Source organism: Triturus cristatus, chromosome 11, assembly GCF_964204655.1.
Source record: "Triturus cristatus chromosome 11, aTriCri1.1, whole genome shotgun sequence".
Taxonomy (NCBI): Eukaryota; Metazoa; Chordata; class Amphibia; order Caudata; family Salamandridae; genus Triturus; species Triturus cristatus.
In genome coordinates, this window is record NC_140594.1 from 176,160,264 (window position 1) to 176,181,260 (window position 20,997).

The 20,997-nt window shown below is 45.7% G+C and overlaps 1 protein-coding gene across 7 annotated transcripts in view; it reads left to right on the plus strand.

Annotated features, from left to right (window-relative positions):
- Positions 1 to 20,997, plus strand: part of CCDC63 (coiled-coil domain containing 63) — a 158,599-nt gene that overhangs the window by 76,118 nt on the left and 61,484 nt on the right. For all 7 annotated transcript variants that reach the window (XM_085634102.1, XM_085634105.1, XM_085634107.1 and 4 more), the window contains 2 exons: positions 3,104 to 3,285; positions 14,782 to 14,969. In XM_085634102.1, coding sequence (XP_085490228.1) covers positions 3,104 to 3,285; positions 14,782 to 14,969 — 370 coding nt within the window. The remainder of the gene's footprint in view (positions 1 to 3,103; positions 3,286 to 14,781; positions 14,970 to 20,997) is intronic.

Sequence of the window (20,997 nt, forward strand, 5' to 3'; positions counted from 1 at the left end):
TTGTGACCATCCATAGGAGCACACACAGTCTTGTCTCCCAACAATGTAGACCCTTCTCCTTACGTGACTCCTCCAGTCCCAGCCTCAAGTGCCATCTAGGCCAGGGATGGCATCATGGCAGGCGTCATCGAATCTTGTGGAGCCACCTACGGAGCTACCACAGTGCCCGACACGTCACCACGTTCAAACAAAAAAAATCAGCTTTGGTTTGGAACGGGCATGGAAGGACCTGTTTAGTTAGTAAAGTAGAATATTACTTATCCTGGTGAGCCGGGCATCCGGGGCTCTGCCTTATTTATTACACTGACTGACTGGGTTATATAGCTAGGTAGGCCTGCCTGGTGCTGCTGCTGCCTGCCTGGTCTGCCCCACGTCGTGGATCTGATCATGGCTTGTGGGGTGCTGCCGGGTGTGCTGTACGGCCGTGGCAATCAGAAAAAATCTGTGCGCACCGCGCTGCCTGTCCTACACAACATCCTGCTTTTCATGTCATTATTTAGTAAAAGCGGAGCCACTGTTCAGCACTGAGGGAGGATATCATAATCATACTAAGTTCAAACAACGCAGGGCCAGGGCTGCGCCGCCTTTAACTTTAAACCCGCCAACCCGGCCGACCGCCGGCCCTATAACGTGATGATACTACGTCAAGGCTTCTTTAACAACTTAACCTCGGCCGGCCGGCCCTGGCCTATTCTGATATAAATAAATATATATACTAGTATTAGGTGTACCATTACCGTACCACCGTGGGGCAGCCGCAGGCCAGGCACACAGTGGTGCGTCATCGAATCTTGGCCGAGCCCGACACGCTACCACGCTAAAATAAAAAAAATGGAGGCATGGCATGATGACTGATTCTTATTGCGTGCGTACTACTTACGATTATGCTCTGGGGCACTGCCTTTATTAACTACTGGACCCGCCGCCTGATGCTACTGCTGCTCTGCAGCCTTCCCTCAACGTGGTCGTGCTGATGACTCGTGCGGGTGTGCCGCCGGGGCGTGGCAATTGGATAAAAATCTGCGCGCAGCGCGCACAACCAAATCCAGCCTAGGCCCAGCCCAAATTGCCCAATCAGTGCCTGACTCCTGCCCACCACCCGGCAACACTGAACTAACGGCTGCCATCACCATGACGCTCCGCCATCACACATAAATGATTGATGCAGTGACTGTCTGAAATTATGCAGTGATATTTGCTCAATCAGTCTCTGGCTCACAAGTCACAACGAAGCACTCACCGGGACTCGGGAGAGATCGAGAAGTTACAACAGCACTCTGCGCCGAGTCAGTAAGCTCTAACACCATGCAAAATGTGACGTCCTGTCATGCAGACTCGTCCCCTCGTGTAGACCCGGCCCTGAAAACGAAGTGCCGGTGCTAAGCACCGGCAAGCACCGGCACAAATTAAGCACTGGTTTGCCCACTATCTTCCTAAGACTCTAGAGCAGCGGTTCTTAGACTTCTGGGGATCTACGATGCCTACGGAGGGGGTTTGTGGCTGCTTAGAAAATAAAATAATATTAACAGATTAATAAAGTGTATATAATTAAAGTAAGCTTGAAACATTTTAAACGTCGTGTAAATGTGAAGGAGTTTGAAATTGAGGGCTAAAAATGAAGGTGGTATCCTCAGATTGATTCGTGGGAGCATTACAAGTGCACAAAACAGAATATATTATGGACAATGAGTGGCCGCAATTGAATTAGAATAGCACCAGCCTTCTCAATAAAATTATAATGAATAGTGATACTTTTAAATGTGTTTGTAAACTAAATAAATATTTCATCATTTGTGTATTTGATGAATGCTTGTTTCTGTAATTTTGTGTATTGTTTTGTGGTTCAGATTATCAAAATTGCTTAGGTAAAGCCATGAGAAATCTCCATCCAGGACAGATGAAGTGGGGTAAGAGGGCGGAGCAATTAGTATTTGATTGGCAGCATCGTTGACTTGTAACTACATCAATGGTGTCACGAACAATGTACCATGTACAACAGCCATTGAAATCTTTTCACCTCATTTCCTAGAGGGTGAAATAAGCAAACTCTTTGCTACCTGGGACACGTACCCTCTTAATAGATGAAGTACACTGCAGCCACAATAGATGGTATTTCAAACCCTCATAAAATGGGTTGAGCATGTGAATCTCTCATGGTTCCCCGTGTTTGGAATGGAAGCCCATCCAGTCCAATTTTTTATGTGCCTTCAGCTATTTGAGGTTTATTTGAAGAAAGTCAAACAACAATTGGGCAAGAGTGCACCAGGTAGACGAACAAAGACATTTATCTTTGCACAGTTTATCATTTAGACAAACTCTGGATGTTCTGTTTTGCACAGAATAGTTTGGCCATTGACTAATAACAGTAGCTTCAGTGGTATATCCTGGTATGTTCTCAATCAGATGTCTTGTAAAGTTATTCTACTCACACATAAGGGTCTCAAGAAGCTGGGTGGGGGGTAGCTGCTGGTCCGACATGGCGCTGTGGTTCAGGCTCAGGGTAGAAAGCTCAGATGGTAAAAAATCTAAAACTTAATGGGGTATAGAAGTTTAAAAAGCAAAAATAAAGTAGTTTATCTTCGATGCATCTTTCCTTCCTTGCACTCTTCGGCCTCTTGCTACTCTCAGTCACCTACCTGGATACTTCAAACTGCTGTAGTCATTCCACTAAGCAACCAAGCATTGGCAAAGCCAGTAGGTCTGGCATTGGCAGATAGATGTTTTTTTGCATGCAGTTGCCACAAAAATAATGAGAAGAAAATCGAAAATATCACATCACCTAAACACGTTGCTCATATACTTGCAATAAAAATGTAAAGGAAAAGAAAATGATTTTGCATATTATTTTAATAGATTAGTAAGGGTGCTACCTAGCAGGCAAGTTTTAATTTTAATGCACATCCTCAAAACCATTGTTCTTATAGTCACAAATAAAATGTGCTATTCGCATTGAATTACAGTAACCTGAAGACATATTGAAAAAAAAATCAAGTGTAAAGAATAGAATATGTTTTTTAAAAAAGCACTGGCAACGTAAGTTATTGGAAAAACTTCCACTGTGACATGAATAACAGCGATTTCACACTGGAATTTATTTTCACAGACAACCGTCAATTTTGATATCATGCTGACCAAGAATGCCAGGCTTCGAACGCTGATCGAGGACTACCGGCTGCAGAGGGCAGCTTTCAGCAGATACTACAGGAGGCTGCTCAGAGAGCTGAACCAGCACAAGGCCGTGATGACGACAGCCATCGAGACGTCATCACGCGCATTCGAACAAAGGTACGTCCTGGGTAACAGTAGGGCACCATGATTCTATGGAATGAACTGATTTCAAACTCGTTTTAAATTAATTTTAACTCAACATGCTCAGAGACCTAAAATTTCAATTGCAAATGGCTACTGCAAAGTATTTCTTAATAGCCACAAAATTGTTTAAGTTGAGCTGATATTTTTGCAAAAACGTAAAGTGCTTGTATGAAACTAGTGGTCAACTAAACAAAATCACAGCTCAGTACATGTGACTTTATCTGCCGTTTAACACCTATAACATCACAGGAAGTGACGTCACACAATCTTGGATCTCAAAGATGAGGTCGGTTTTTTAAGCAATTTGTATTATCATTATTAATATTCTGTCGCCGTGAGCTTCAGATAAACTGTTATTTTTAACAGACAGAACCAACCAGCTATTCAAAACTTACCAAAAGCTAGCTATGCATATTTTCCTTTTAAAGATCCGTGAATTAACAAGTTGTACAAAGCACAGGCGGTATGGGCAGTAAAATAAGGTCGTCCTCAATTCCTAATCCGAATTGATCAGAGATTTCCGTTCACCACATTTTGCAATTGTTGTGACTCTTGGTTTTGCAGCAGAACATGTACCTCGTTTTATGCAAACATTGAAAGATCCTTAAACAGCGTTAAAAATATGAGACCATCTATTTAAAGCAAGAGCCAGACGGAGAACATGACTTACCTAGGCTGATGGACAGTTCCTTCCTTGAATAACCAATTATAGATATCGCAGCTTTCTCCTTCCCAAAAAGTCATTGCACCAGGAAAGAAAATCCGATGACATTTCAGCTGTACTAACCTTACAGGGCCTTTTCCTGTGCAACCAGCTCCCCTTCCCAGGCCCACATCCTATAGACACCCATTCATAAGCACTCTTGCATCGGTGGTTGATAGTTACCCTGTGGAATTCGTTTTGTTTGAGAAGTTTGCAGATTCCCGTTGTAGCCAAACTTCCCTTTTTGAGAACATTTACACAGAAAAGACCACCAGCCCCTACAATCAGATGCCATACAGCCACGTGACCCCTCACTGTTAAAAGAGGTCGGCCCTACAGTGATGGGAATATGCAAGTACAGCATATGCTTTAACCGATCACACGAATATTTTTGGAAACACCCCCAAATAGACATTTGGTGATTCAATAAATAATAACAAAAGCTGTATGCAGCCCTTGTTGCTGTGGTTTTGGTGATTGCCAGTGTGTTCACCAACGGGTCTGATCCTTCTGCCGAATTCTCTTTTAGCCCGTACCTTGTATCTGGTCACGCTCCAATAAAGGGGACTTGTTGTTACAAGGTGCACACTCCTACGGAACTCGCGCTTCACTCACTGCGAGTGAGAATGCCACGTTTGGAGGTCAGATTGAACTCTCGCGCACAGCGGAGATGCAGCGCAGGCGCAATCTCGGTCAGCCCTTTCTATATATCATACTCTGCTGTGGGTAGCTTCTCTGAGTGCGAACCACCCGCTGTCTTGCCAACGCTACATTTGATATTTTTACTTTTACTTGTTCTTGAAATAGCGCAAACTTTATTCCTAGTTGCAGAAGAGGCGATGCCTGTGGGTGTGTGTAACCCAAGCTGGAATGGGAACATGCAGTTGTTCACTATACAGCTTTTGTCTATATAGCATATATTTACAATATAATGCACGGAGAGATAAACTGATTTTCTCAGAATCGTCCCAACTATTTTTGGTCCAGGGCCGAAGCCAAGATTCAAGCCCAGGTCTCCGGGGGGGCAGCTCGGCCGTTAGTCCACCTAACAGAAAGATTCCGTAGCAGGCAGCCTTTCCCCAAACATCGTTAAAATGCGACGCATTCTGATGGAATGTGCGTGGCAAGGGCCCATGTGTTTACTGTCAGCATTATTTGCTAACGAGTTGTGTACAGTGAAACTTGGCATTTGTACAGGGCCTGCTGCTCAGTGGCGTAGCAAGGATGGGAGGGTGCGGCGTCCCCCCGCCCCCCCCCCCCCGCTCTTACCTGCGGCCAGAGCGGGGCGGCGGCTGCAGGAATCGCCAGCACCTCCCCCCCCCGCCCTTTAGCCCCCCCCCTCCCCATCCCTTGTCCATTCAGGCGCAGGCGCAGGGGCCGCCCCGGGCGGTCTAAGGCCTGGCCACGCACTGCTACTGCTCCTTGTCAACACTCGGGCTCCCGGGAGCAGCGGTACCATCTCCCCACTCACTCCTCGTTTTATTAAAATAATATTGTCTTCTGCACGGGTGCTAGGATCATAAAATTATTTCTGGGGCCTGATCACGTGACTCGATTTTGAATATTAATTGGGAAGAAGTGCAGGTGCAGAGGGATGCGGCAGGCGTCACCACTGGTGAAACGCGAGCAGTTTTTTTCTCCATTTGAAGTTAGTGCAATGCTGTGTTCATGTCTTTGCCAGATCTCTGCACGCGGCCCCCCTCCCGCCCCTGCACACACACTGCCCTCTCTGTTCACATACAGCCCTCTCTGTTCCAAGGCTTAATTCGTCACAAAAATAAGTGCCAGGGCCCTCGCCAGACGGACACTGCGGCTTGCACCGTCCATTGCCCCCGCCAGTGCTCCCAGTGACAATACCAACACAACTACAAACCATCACACTACTAGTATGACAGTTCATCCGATCCCAGGCCCCCTAAGCTATAGGCGTGGCTTGGGCGGCAGTTATTAGTCATAGTTAGTGTGTATTCAGTTAATAAACAATTGTTGTTGTGCTCATCCCTAGTTAGGCAGACTGGCATACGAGCCGGTGCTGACATTTAAGTGCCTGTGCCGAGCACTGGAAACCACCGTCTCAAATTAGGCAAGCCTGTTCCCTTCTCTTTCTGGCCACCACTGGTGGCGGTTGACCCTCCAAAGTGGTGAGGCGTATCATTTGCCTCCAATTCTAGCAATCAAGCGAACAGTATGAGCCATACTTTTAGGAGACCTTTGTTGCTGAGAAAATTATGAAAATGTAAATTGATACTTGTATAGCGCACTACTCACCCGCAAGGGTCTCAAGGCGCTTGTACGAATACCGCTGTGGAACCAATCCTGGCTTTCCCTGTGAGGCGTCCACTCCTGGGCACCCCCAAGGTGGAGGCCAGGCATCCTTAGCGTTGTGGGGGCCGTTGTGGAGATTAAGCAAGCTATTGCCCAGAGTTGCAGAGTGGGACTCCATGATTGGAATAGGCACCGAGGCGAGAATTATCAGGTCCGTGGAAATTTTGAGCCCAAGACCCGCCGAGGCGGGGAATGGAAGCCTGGTCCCGGGCTAGACCTCGAAAATGATAGGATCAAACAATGTGTCTTGAAAGCATAGATTTCACACTATTGCCTAAAAACGATGGACTTAGAATGAGCTCCGATCACGTTTTGCACTACTTTCACGGTGTGACCAAGAAGCCCGACCCTCTCCAGTAGCTGACCCCTTTTTTCAGAATTTTCCAAGGATTCACTCATATGCCAAGAATTGTCTCCAGTAAGCCAGGGACAGAATCTTTCAGTGATATATAGCTCAGATGATGTTGAATAATGTTTTTTTAATAAGAGGGGCTTTGAGTTCACAGAGAATGGGACACAAAGCGGACCATGGTAGTACTAGTGAACAAGTGTAAAGTTGGGCGCCATGTAAGGTCTGTGTGCCAAGAGAATTGTATGCCAGGATATCACTGCCTAATATTGTGTAACAAAAATATTGTGTCAGAAATATCAGTTACAAGCATATCACTCCCAAGGGCGTAGAGTTCCTATTATTCACTCCAGTTGGGCTATATTTTTGCAAATGGTATTTAGGACTGCAGATCTTTGTCGGACGATGTTTAGGCAACAATATTGTTGCACAACACGGCCACGAGCAGGTGAGCATGGAAGGACTAGGTGGCTCTAATCAGGCTTCAGATTCCAAGCATGGATGGACTCGGTGGCCCTAATCAGGCTTTAGATTATGAGCATGGATGGACTAGGTGGCTCTAATCAGGCTTCAGATTCCAAGCATGGATGGACTCGGTGGCTCTAATCAGGCTTTAGATTATGAGCATGGATGGACTCGGTGGCTCTAATCAGGCTTCAGATTTCAAGCATGGATGGACTCGGTGGCTCTAATCAGGCTTCAGATTCCAAGCATGGATGGACTCGGTGGCTCTAATCAGGCTTCAGATTTCAAGCATGGATGGACTCGGTGGCTCTAATCAGGCTTCAGATTCCAAGCATGGATGGACTCGGTGGCTCTAATCAGGCTTCAAATTCCAAGCATGGATGGACTCGGTGGCACTAATCAGGCTTTAGATTATGAGCATGGATGGACTCGATGGCTCTAATCAGGCTTCAGATTCCAAGCATGAATGGACTCGGTGGCTCTAATCAGGCTTTAGATTATGAGCATGGATGGACTCGGTGGCTCTAATCAGGCTTCAGATTTCAAGAATGAATGGACTCGGTGGCTCTAATCAGGTTTCAGATTCCAAGCATGGATGAACTCGGTGGCTCTAATCAGGCTTCAGATTCCAAGCATGGATGAACTCGGTGGCTCTAATCAGGCTTCAGATTTCAAGCATGAATGGACTCGGTGGCTCTAATCAGGCTTTAGATTATGAGCATGGATGGACTCGGTGGCTCTAATCAGGTTTCAGATTCCCAGCAAGGATGGACAAGGGGCCCTAAACAAGCTTCAGATTCCAAGCATGGATGGACTAGGTGGCTCTAATCAGGCTGCAGATTCCGAGCATGGATGGACTAGGTGGCCCAACTCAAGCTTCATATTCTGAGCATGGATGGACTAGGTGGCCCTAATCAGGCTTCAGATTCCATGCATGGATGGACTAGGTGGCTCTAATCAGACTTCAAATTTTGAGCATGGATGGACTAGGTGGCTTTATTCAATCTTCAAATTTTAAGCATGGACGGACTAGGTGGTTCTAATCAGGCTTTAAATTCTACAGCACTTTTTATACTCTCAGATAACTAGGAATCGGGAGATTTGCCCCTACATGCTAGTGAATTTAATTCATAGTTAAACTTTGAACCATGTTTATTTTCCATTTTTTTGGCATGAAAATGGCAGAAATCCCGATTTACACTTCTTGAACCTTGAGTGGAGGTGGCGTAATGTGCTTCAGGAGGTGAGGTGTACCATTTTTTGTATCCGATGATTTGCTTGAACTGGAACATTTTCTTTTTTTGGGTGACATCTCATGTGACTAGAAAATGCTAAATATATACATTTTAACATACATCACTTTCACACAACACTAGTAAAACAGCAACAGAATGAGTAGACCCTGACCTGAAAATAGATTGTAAACACTGGAACTTGAAAAGGAGTCTAGGAAATACCTTTCGCTGTGGAACATGAATAAAAGAGAACAGACTTTGATGAAAAGATTCATACATTTTCACAATAGACAGTTTTGTATGTGGATGTTACTGTCAGTTCTTTTGTTACCACTAAAGTGTGAACAATTTATAATATTCCCAGGAGTGGCTCACAAGCGTGGAGCTAGATTCCCCTACATTCCGTTTGAATTTCACCATTTAAACTCTTGCCAGATCATTTACAGCTTTTGCTGTTTTCCTAGTTCTTCATGTGTTCTTTCCATACCAGAAATCATCTCCTCATTCTTTACATTACTTTTCAATGCCAAGTGTTTACCCTCTTTCCACACACCTTTCCTTTCCCTTTATCCACATCCAGTTGTTGTCCCATCTCATCCCCACTCTCCTGTATCACTGCTCCTATTTCTCACTCACACCTCTGGATCTAGGTCCTCAGGAGCTCACCTGATGGAAGTCTCCAATTTCATAAAAGCATTTCCCTCCACATGACATGGAGCTTGAACACATAGGGATGGCGGGGGATGAGGGAATGAGCAATGGCACATAGGAAAGAGGGGCGGGTAAAAGTGGCAGTAAATATCGGGTACCGCTTCGGGAACTCCCTGTTGGCCAAGTACAAACTGTTTCTTCTGAATCCAGTGGTAGCCTAGCCCTTGTTGGACCATTGACTCTATATTTTATAAGCTGAACAATCAATTCAAGTTCTATTGGTTAAAAAAATCCAAATGAAACCAACCTAAAGCGTTACACGCTGATAACTAGTTCTTGTATACACCTGGAATCAGCTGGAATTGTCTTCGCTGCTGCATCGGCTTCAAACTCCAGTAGAAACGAGCTGACACTAGCCGACACAAAATCTCCACAGAGAAGAAGAGCAAAGCAGCAAATACAATTTGCCACCACAGTGATACCTGCATTGGCAACAGTGCTGAATATCTGTCCTCCTTTTCATCCCATTGTTCCAATGTTCCATGGATATTTTCACAGTCAACCCAGTAGTCGAACCCTAAATGGAATAGACATCTGTAGTGCAAGCCAAGCAATTAGCACATAACACATTACAGTAGTTACTACTATAACTTATTGTTTGCTTCAGCCGGATAATCTTGCCATCAAATGCCCACTTCAACTTGGGAAAAAAAAGGCAGTGGGTGTTGAACGTTCATTAAAGTTTGCTGTGGTGGGTTATAAGGCTATTAAACATCAGTAGCGGCTGGCAGGGGATGAGGGTGGATGGGCGGGGGACAAAATAAAAAAATACCACTTACCTGTTCCACCGGTCGCGTCTCTCCTCTGCTTCATGAGTCCTGGAACCAGGAAGCATCCAGGCTCCCCATAGCCAAGTGCAACGCTGCAATCGAAGGCTCTCAGATGGAGACTGGGGGCCTGGGCATGTTCCCCTCCAGGCTCTGCAATGCAGCCTGGTGGGCAACATGCAAAGTGCGCAAGACGGTTTGGTCAGGCCAAGATGGCCGGCCAAGCAGTCATGGGCACTTGGAGTGTGCTAACCACTCCTCCCCCTGTCCCTCCAGCCCTGCCTGCCTTTATCCAGCCCGAACCTGCGAAATATAAAATGATAATAACTATGTTATTATCATTTTATCGTAATTATCATGAATTTTTCCTGCTCAAAGAACAGTAGGGCGACGCTCCTCCGCGTTAGCAGAGGAGCTGCCCTTGTTAAACATTTTGCCTTTAGATGATTAAACCCTCACCAACAGCCACAGGAAATGTAAAACGTTCCCGGTGGATTCATTCATCCACTTTTTGCTGTCAGTGAATGAGAGCTGATCAGTGACCGCGCATGCTGGTATGCACAGACTCTCCGGCAACTGCCATTCAGCAAAGGTGAGGGCCCCAGAAGGGTACAAAGCAATTCGTCTCCACCCCCTGCCTCTCCCTCTGCCAAACAATTGTGCTCCTGTATCCTGCAGGGTAGAGGTAGAGGCATAGGTGGAAGCTGTGGAGGTTCCTAATCTTACTGCATTGGCTCTTCTTTCTTTGCATGACAGTGGTGGGAGCTGTGTGGAAGTAGGAAGAAGTCTCTTCTTGCTTGCCTCAGCCTCTTCCCTTCCCCTGAAGGCCCACTGATCTTGAAAAGAGAGGGAGAAGCTGTAGTTTAGGGCAGTGGCATTTCAAATGCATATATCAAAGTTAATAGCAGCATTGTTGCATCTGGCCCTTTCTGCAGAGTCACCCCAGATGTTTTCTTGCCTCTGCCTTTTCTCACTGAATGAGTTATAGTTGGGTTTTAAGTCTCTGTGCACTTTTTACCTGCTATTCAGTGATAAAGTGTGTGTGCTCTCCCTTGAAAACATTGTATAATTGGCCTACACATGACAGGAGTATTTAATTTACTTGTAAGTAGTACTACATGTATCCAGGTTCTAGTAATTAAATGCTACTGGCGGTAGCAGCACTCCTTGTGCCACCAACTAAAGTAGCCTTTTAAAACATGCCTCGGGCCTGCCACTGCTGCTTTTAGTGCAGTTTTAAACTGCCATTTCGACCTGGCAAAATAAACCTTTTGCCAGGCCCAAACCTTACTTTTTAATACATACAAGTGACTCCTAAGGGAGGTACTAAAGGCCCATAGGGCAGGGTATGTGGTATTAAAAAACAGTAGGACATGTGGATTTAGGTTTTACATGTCCTAGGAATGAAAACCCCCTTAGGACGTTTTTAACTGGTGTATAGCTAACATTCCCATAGACTAACATTGGCTTACCTTATTCAATTTGATAAGTGCTAGCTTCAGATTGGGAGGATATAGAGGTATACAGTTCACACTCAAATGAATTGTACTTTAAAGTCCTCTTTAACAGTAACTGCAGATTGAAGTAACAAATTGGGAAAATTCCACTTTTAGAGAGTTGGCATTTTCTTCTCCCAATCAACTGTGCCTTTCTTCCAGTGCCCTGGGTCACATGACAGTGGATGTCTCTGCTGTTGAGGTTTGTGTATTGCTTCCAGGCATGGGAACAAAGAAGGCCTAGGTGTGAGGGGTGTAGGTCTTGCTTACAGGATTGCTGGAGACGAGCTGCCACGCCTAGAATACACTTCAAAGGGCCCTACCTACGGCACGCACAAAGGAACGTGACACCAGATATGCCCTTGCCGTTGTTACCCTAGATTGTGGAGCCAGGACTAGGGGAAGAACTGACCAGAACCAGTTTTGAGGGTAGGTCAGGGAATGCCCTCACACAAAGGTTGTCACCATGTATGAAAATGGGACCTTCAGACCCACTCATCAGAACACTCCTAAACCTGTGGAAAGTTCAGAAAAAGGACTGCCCTGCTGCGGAAGAAGCAAGATTGGGCCTGCTTCCCTTGATCTTATTCTACCCAGAATGACTCCAAGGGTCAGTGGGCTGACCTCCTGTGTAAGCTACAAGGTCACAAAAAGCTTCCAGAGGCCTGCCCGGCAACAGCCTATCTGACTAGCACTAACTTGACCTGCCTGAGCACTCCTGCTGGCCTCTGCTGGAGTGAGCCCTGATCTCCAAGTAGTGCCCTCAGTTTCTGGACCATTGGCTGGCATCAGAGTCTAATCCTACACTCCTAACTGAATGTTCCATCAGATTTGATAGAAAGTGAAGCAGGGCCCCGTAAAGCTGCACTGCTCCGAATCGAAGCCTTAACCGGGACAGATGCCGAGTGATGCACAGCCTCACAAAGCAGCGACACTCTAATCCCATCTTAGGATAACACCAGATCCAATGCATAGCAATGCCGAGCTCTGCAGCAGTGACCCAAAGGCCCCACTGGACCCATCGCCGAGTGACACAAGGCCCTGCAAAGCAATTCCAAACAGACTTTGCATTAAGGTACCAGTCTCAGCAGGCCAAACTTCACCCTGGACCTGGCCTGCGCTCTATTGCAGTCTGCCTAAACTTGTTACTTTGTCCTGGTCCAATGAGACCAGACACCCACAGAAGCATTCTGTACCTTTTGGACGATATGTATACCTAAAACTTTAAAAATCTGTGGTTCTACTGATTGGATTTTGATCGTGTTGGTGTCAATTTATTCATTTTCTAATTTGGGATTTTTCTTATATTTGCATAAATACTTTACACTTTGCCACTAAGTTAAGTCTAATTACAGAACCTTCTTTCGGGATCTGGACTCAATTCTCAGTGCGTTGATCTGGGGTTCTGCTAGACATAGAATAGCACTGAAAAAACTGCAATTACCCACCACGCAGGGTGGCCTGGGTGCTCCATCCTTCGAGACCTACTTTTTGGCGGCACAACTACAGTGGCTCTCCCACTGGACGGCGGACCGGTATACGCTGGAGACGCACACCTTGACGGGACGTGTATCCCTTGCGGAAGTCCGTCGGTTATTGCTTCCGGGCACCAAACCGAAGCGTACTTATCCCCTGCAGGTCGTAGTGGCACGGAGGTGCATGCAACAAATACATCGCATGTCATCAGAGATACCCTTGTATTCCCCTCTATTCCCATTAATCGGGTGGCCCAAACGCGAACATCAGTACACAAATAACATGCTCACCACATGGACGTCTTGCGGTATCACCGAGATGGAGTCCCTCTTTGAAGACGGACAGCTTAGGCCATTCCAAAACCTCATAGCAGACTACGATCTCCCCCCGGGCCAATTCCTGCTTCACCGCCAACTGTTAGAAAGTTATCGACCGCACCATGACCTCTCGAGGGGGGAGCCACCCACACATCCAGTCATCCACACGATTCTACATATGGGAGTGGGTAGCAACCTAACCACATGGCTCTACAAAGCCATACGGGAGCTCACCAATAAACCACTGGTGTCCCTACGTACCATCTGGGAGGAGGAAATCGGACGTTCATTGCACGAGAAGGAATGGGAAAGAGCCCTAGAATATCCTAAGAAGGTGTCCAGAAATGCATGCTTCAAGAATATACAATTTTATATCCTCCATAGAGCTTACCTGACACCAGCACGTCTCCAGCGCTTCTACCCGGACACTGAGTTCCTCTGCCCCAGGTGCCAATCATAGGACGCAGATTTCCAACACATGTTCTGGAGCTGCCCCACAATCAGTTCTTTTTGGCAGCACATTCATACTGCCCTACAGGACCTCACAGGGATCAAGTCTTTGAACACAGGGGAGGCCAGCGCACTAGGTATCGCTCGAACACATAAACAACACAAAGTGCAGACCCGTTTTTATTCCCTAGCGATGTTGTTAGCTAAACACAGTATGGCTATGCACTGGCGTACTCCCACTGGTCCCCCGCTAGCAGCTTGGGTGGGAGCGACACACAAATGGGCGGCGGCAGAGGAGGACACATTACGGGAGGAGGAGGTAAAGGGCACCCGCAAACATCCCATTTCAATGGACTGGGCCATGTTATTGAATCGCTTTAAGCAACTGACCCCTGGCGAGGACTCACACGGGGGCACACCTACACAAACAGCCTTACCAACACAGCCTTCGTCAGTGATCGACTAAACCCTCCCTACTCTGGGGACCCGATTGCGTCGCGAGCAACCTCGTGACGTGTGTCGGCACTTCTGCCGGCCTGGTGTAAACGTCAGCTCAGCTGTAAGATATTGACACGGTACACACACACACGCTTAACCCAGTGGAAGATAAGAGAGCCCGGACGCGATTTTCCATACCCAACCCCTAGTTCTTCCTGTATTTTACCCCAGTTCACGTGGCATATTCACTACCAGGACCCATAGGGTTTACAACTTGTGTATCCAGCAACCATTGTCCACATGATTAATTATGGGGGATATTGGATACTGTAATAAGCAATCTCATGGATTGAATGATTTATCTGATCTATATTGCAATAAACCTGAAAATGCCAATAAAAACATGTTACAAAAAAAAGTTAAGTCTAATTACTTTGTTCCAAGCTACCGAGCACAGGTTAATTTAGTGACTTCTGTTGTTTGCCTTGATATGCATTGTGTTTAATATTTGAGTGAGGGATTTCTTACAAGGCTGCTTCTCAGTTGGTTGCATTAGAGCTCTATGCATACCAATGTTGTAGTTTACGTAAGAGATGTAAAGCATGCTTAGCAAATTGTCCATGTCCTTATACACATATTACATTTTCTGTTAAACCTGTGTCTACTGAGTGTCACATAGCATTAGTGAGGGTATACTACAATGAATGAATATGTTATCAATATATTTTTCTGTTTAGTTCGGAGGCAGGGGCAAGGATTGCAGCCATAAAGGAGAGGCATGCCAAAGAAATTGCAATGTATCACATCGAGCTTACAGAGCTCATACGCAACCTGGACCACGAGAAAAAATTAAAGGACTTCATGAGGATCAAAACTTCAGAGCGCTTAGAATTTGGTGAACCAGAAATACGAAGGAAAAGAGAAGGTATTGAACATGTATACAGAGTAGATAGAAAATTGTAAAACTTGGGCTTCTAAAAATGCATAGCAAAGTCCTGTTTGTGCTGCTGTTCTATATTAGTGAGTTGCAACAAGACACTAACTGTTGGGATGGAAAAGTCCTCTGCACGGTAATGGACGTGCACCCCTGCCCTGAGCGCCCAACTGTGCTGATGTCTGGATCCCTAATGCTGATTTATCGGCAAACACGAGTGATGCATGTGTGCCATGACATAAGCTTGTCTAACAGATTGTGGTCTTGTTGTACCGGGAGGGGAGCCCAAATCTCTACACTCATAGTGTTGAGAGGCTACTGCCTTCACCAGGGTCGTAGGTGCACAGAAGCAGTGGTGGCAGCATACTGCGTAGTGATCAGTAGAAGTGAACCGGTCCCTTTTAATCTCTGTCACTGGAGTGTGGCCTACAGGCTCATTCACTTTAAAGTTTCACTGCTGTGTGCTTAACTCACCCATGGCCTACATTGATTTGGTGTGTAGTGCATCATAGCACATGAATAGTGTATCTGCGCTGAGTGTATAAGTGCCTGGGAAGAGTACAATACAAGGATAATGCAGTACTGGGCAGTGTGTGCACGGTGAGTGCATGTGTTGAGTGTACGTGTGCCTATGAGTGGTACACTACATGGAGGATAAAGTGCTCTGCTGTGCATGCATGGTAAATGCATGTGCTGGATGTATGTGTGCTTTTGATTGGTACAGTACATGAAGGATACAGTGCTGTGCAGTGCGTGTAGGTTGTATGCTTGCACTGTTTGTATGTGTGCCAGTGGATTGTGCTATACATGGAAGGCCCTGGGTTCCATTTTGGGAGACCCAGGCCTGTATGGTGAAACAGAGAGAGGAGGTAGAGAAATCCCCTTTTGTGTAGTGCTTCTTTCCTGTAAGCTGGGTGGGACACACACTGGATAGGGGAGAGCCAGGTTTCCCCAGTACACTTCAAAGGGCGCTCTTTAATTAGTGAGCTGTCATAAGGAAGGGGCCTGGGCTCATCTCAGAACGGAGATGGGGCTGATAAGGGAATCATAAAAAGTAGGCTGGTGCCCTGGGCTAACCTTTTGATACACAAATCACTGTGACTGACATCCAGGTGTGAACTCTAGTCACTCCCATGGCCTTTTTATGGGGTTATCAGCTTTGCAGTCGCTGCTACTGTGACAGACTGCTTTCAAGAGGAAGACAAGAGCAGAGGAGTGGAGTGGGCTCTAAAAAGGAAGCAGGGCCCCAACATAAATGTCAAAAACTCAGACTTTAAAGACTTCCGCCTGTGACCAGGTCTGGGGACAAAGGCCTTCTAGTTTCCTGCTGGGTGAGGGGACATCACCTAGGAAACCAAGATCACCTGCATTGGAGCATTGAGAACCAGTGCTGGCCTGCTTGCCGAGAGCAGTGTGCCCTGTGAGGAGGAGGAGAGTGTTGGAGGGAGCGAGATCCAGTGGTGAGCCCTGTTGAGTGGACTCCCTTTGTGAGACTTGTGAGGAGACGGCTGCTGTGCTTATCAGGTTGTTGCCTGTGTGCAGAACGAACTTCGCGAACTTCTTATGCCAGAGGAGGGCCCCCGTGAATTGAGCCGAAGGTATCACTGTGCCAGTCGTGCCGAAGCTCATGTGTAGAGGGAAGCGGCAACCCTGAGTACCATCAGGGGACGCAGTGAGAGATTTCCATGCGGTAAGGGCTGTTGCCTGTGTGCAATAGTATCCTGCAAATGTGTATGTCAGGAGAGGTCGCCACAAGGACATTACCGTGCTGATCGGGCCAGAGTCCATGTAGCGTGAGGATAGGATCACCCCGTTTGCCACAGGAGGTCACTGGGACCAGCAAATCATATGATCTGATCAGAGTCATCGCCGAGAGGAGTGAGGCCACTGTGGGATCCTTGGCACCTGCCCTGTGTGAGGGGTTCACACCAGGAGCTTCATATCACCACCCTCTTCATCCTGGGAGGAACCAGAGACTTACACTGCAAAGAGGAACTGGTGAGAAACTCTGGCCGCTGCAAAGGTGCAACGAGTGTGAGGACTTTCTAACCACTGTGCAACCTGCTTCCTAAATTGCAGCCTAAATTGGATGCTGCCGCTCCAGCGGCTGTGGAAGGGGCGCTCAGGAACTCCGGTCGCTCTGATCCTGTGAGGTGCGGGCAAGACTGATTTCAGGCCTGTAGGCCTTGTTAGTAATTCCATCCCATTTTGGTGCGAGATACTTCAGATGCCTTACTGCTGTAGGGTGATGTGCAGGTCAATCAGCATCGATAGCATCATGCGGCTTTTAACACAAGGAATTTCCTAATGGCATCACCAGACTTTGAACATAGAAGGGTGCCCAACTGCACCATGCTACCTTAAACCTAGATGAATTTCCATTGGTATATTATGAGCTGAAAGCCTTGCCGGGTGCCCAGTGGATGGAAGTGTGCGCAGTGGCTGCATATGAAAAAAAGTTTAATTAGTAACTTATAATGTAGAAGTGGTTTGTTGGTAAATAGGGTTAGTAGTTAAGTAAATGATCATTTGTTTTTAATACTAATATTTCGTGTAAATGTAATATTTAATGATTATTATGTAAATTATTAAATTGTTACTTTAAGTCAAAATTGTTAATTTTACATTATTTTTTAAAGTTTAATTATTAATTTATATTTTAAAAGCAGGTTGTTGGGTTTCTAGACAAATAAGGTGGGAAGTTATTTAAGATGTAATGTTTTCTTCATTTGTTAGTTATTTAAATGTTCAATTGATAACTAATTATGTAATTTGTAATTGATTATTTATTGTGTACATATTTTGTTATATTTGAAATATTTATTAATGTATTGATAATATTGTAAGATGTAATTTATATTATTGGTTTAAATTGTATGTACTTTACGTAGGATTTTATGTTTGTTATATGTATTATTGAATTTTGTTTTGTGTTTGTGGTTTTAGGCAGAGGTGAGTGAACCACTGAAAGCTTGAGCCAGGCATGAGCGTTAAATATTGCTCATCTCGAGGTCCTGTTGGGTCCATAATGAGGCGAGCTTTCATGTGGATTCTGTTCACCTGCCATCTTCCCTCTACCCAGAATGTGGCATTACTGTCAGAGCTGCTAACTGGGGAATCAGGTTTGAGTCTTGGCATCTGCTCAACATCCTGAGATTCTGGGCACATCACTTAATTTTCCCTTGGCTTTAAACAGTGCATGTGACTTTGTGTAATGTAACTGGTGCTCTTGTAAAGTGCTCGGCCTACAGGTTGAGTTTGTGCGGTATTTAAAAACTCCAGAAAATGTACTAAGAGGTAAAAACAAAGCCTTAATGTAAGGAAAGAGAAATGGAGACCCATTTCTTGGCTGATTCGTAGAAAGTGAAACCAGAAATCCTGGCTAAATCGCAGCTTCCCCGCTTACATAATTTATTGCACCAAAACTCTTTTTTCTTCATTATCGCGTATGGAAGTGCTTTCAAATATGTGAGCTCAGACTACCATTGTTTATTTTAAATTTATTTGCTTTAAGTATTATTAACATTTTACGTTTGTTTAACCCCTTCAGTGCCCGCCCCTTTCCCCGCCCTGTGCCGGCCGTTGCATTAGCGGGCGGGGTTTATGACGAGCTGGTCTCGTCATGGGCACAGCGCAACCGCGGCCCATGACGAGACCAGCTCGTCATGGGCATTGAAGAGGTTAATGTATTACTGAATTTATTTGTTGTGTTTGTGGTTTTTAGTAGAGGTGGGCGAGCCACTGAAAGCTTGAGCCAGGCTCGAGCGTGAAGCCTGGCTCTGCTCAAGGTCCTCTTGGAACCTCGAGCCCATAATGAGGCGAGCTTTCATGTGGATTCTGCCTGCCTGCCTTCCGCCCTCTACCCAGGATGTGGCATGACTGCCAAAGCTGCTAACAGGGAATCAGGTTTGAGTTTCGGCATCTGCTCAACATCCTGTGATTCTTGGCACATCACTTAATTTCCCCCTGGCTTTAAACAATGCATATGACCTTTTGTAATGTAACTACTGCTCATGTAAAGCGCTCCGACTTTGATTCAAGTTTATGCTGTATTTAAAAACTGCAGAAAATGAATTGAGGTAAAAACAAAGCCTTACTGTATGGAAAGACAAATAGAGACACATTTCTTGACTGATTTGTACAAAGTGAAACCAGAAAACCTGGATAAATCGCAGCTTTCTCGCTTAAATAGTGTGAAAATAGGTGTTAGAAGTGGGATTTCTGGTTGGCTAAGGTATACACCCAGGCCAGGCGGAAACCACCACTCTAGTCAGGATAAGCTAGATACACACCTGAGATAACTTGTGCTCACCTTCTGGTAGCTTGGCACAGAGCAGGCAGGCTTATCAAAAGAGGCAATGAGTAAAGTATTTGTGTAACACACACAGTAACACAATGAATACTCAACAAAAAGACTTCACACTGGTTTGTAAAAATAACTTATTAAACTCTGAACAAAACAAGACCAAAACAATAAGAATCACATAAGTATTTATCAAGGTATAAGCGTTTTTTCAAGGTAGACAAAATGCAATGCTTAAAATTCCTCATGTGTTGAAGGAACACTTGTGTTTGATCGGGTAACTATGGTCTCGCAGACCAGTTTACTCTGCCTTACTTAAAGCAGAGCAGTGTGAAATAATATGGCTACCACTGGGCCGGTAATCATTCCAGAGCGGGGACGACCGCAGTAAGCCCTCGAACGGTCTCTTGAGACCGGGCTACAAAGGCAGTCTCAGCTGCCTGTTAGTTGAAGCGCGGGAAGCTGCTGGGACCTCCAGGGAACCAGTACCTGCGCTGGGTACTTGAAAAGAGGGGAGCCGCTGGTGTCGGGGCTCTTGGTGCGGCAATCTTCTTTCGGGGGCTGCGCTGGGTAAATCAAAGTGCGCCACTGTGCTGATCTCTCTGTTGAAGAGGAGGCGGGGCACAGCGTTGCCGGGCATCCCTTCGATTCAGCACAGAAGCTTCTCTCGGTGCTGCGGTGTCAGCAGGTGAAGCTGGAAATGCACAGACTCAGAAATCAGGCAGAAAGGTGCTCAATCTTTCTCCCGGCCAGGTGCTTGATTTGCACAGCTCAAGCGGGTGATCAGGCACTGTCTGCTTGGGTCAAAGGGTAGCTGCCGGACTCATAATGGCAGAGTCCCAAGGCATCGAGGAAAAAGCGAAGTCTTTGATGGCCCTGAGACTTCAAGAACAGGGGGCAAGCTCTTGGAGAACACTCTTTACTCAGCACAGCGAAAAGGTAGCAGGCAGCAGGCTAGCTTAACAAAGCAAGTGATGGAGAAAACAAGGGTACCCCAAAATGTGAACCTGGGGCGGTAAGCTGTTTGGGGAAAACAATGGTTATGGTGTGGCCTAAAGGTCCATTCAGAAGTGACCCTGAGGGGGGCACTGTGTATTTAGAGAAGGAAGTTGAATCTTACAAGGGAGCGGTAAGTAATATACAGCGGGACATGTAGGACAATTTATGCCAGGTGTTTATTCCAAAACAATAGTATGCAGGTGCTCATATAATAAGTGACAATAAGCATAACGTGAGAAGTGAGGGTGATATTAAAATAAAAACACTGCATTTACAACAATAATACCATTATTACCATTTTTTCTCCCACTCCTTCTCCTTCCTTTTTAGATTCAGCTTGCTCACCTATGTTTGTCCTGATGATGAACTCAAATAATTGAGTTCGAAACGCCGTCGACCCCTTACAACTTGAACTCCTTCCACTCTATAAAATTTTCTAAAGGAGTTCATATTACTGTTGTCAATGCAATGTTTTTATTTTAATATCACCCTTACTTCTCACGTCACGCTTATTGTCACTTATTATGTGAGCACCTGAGCACCAGATGGCTTTCACAAAACTGAAAAGCACTCATTTGTTGGCCAATTGTCATGCCTGTTGACATTGAATGTGCTTAAGCAATGTTTAATTCTCCGATATTAAAAAGGGGTATACAATGTTTTTTCTCTACGATTCCATGTTTTTCACAAAAACGATGACAAATATGCAAAGATTGT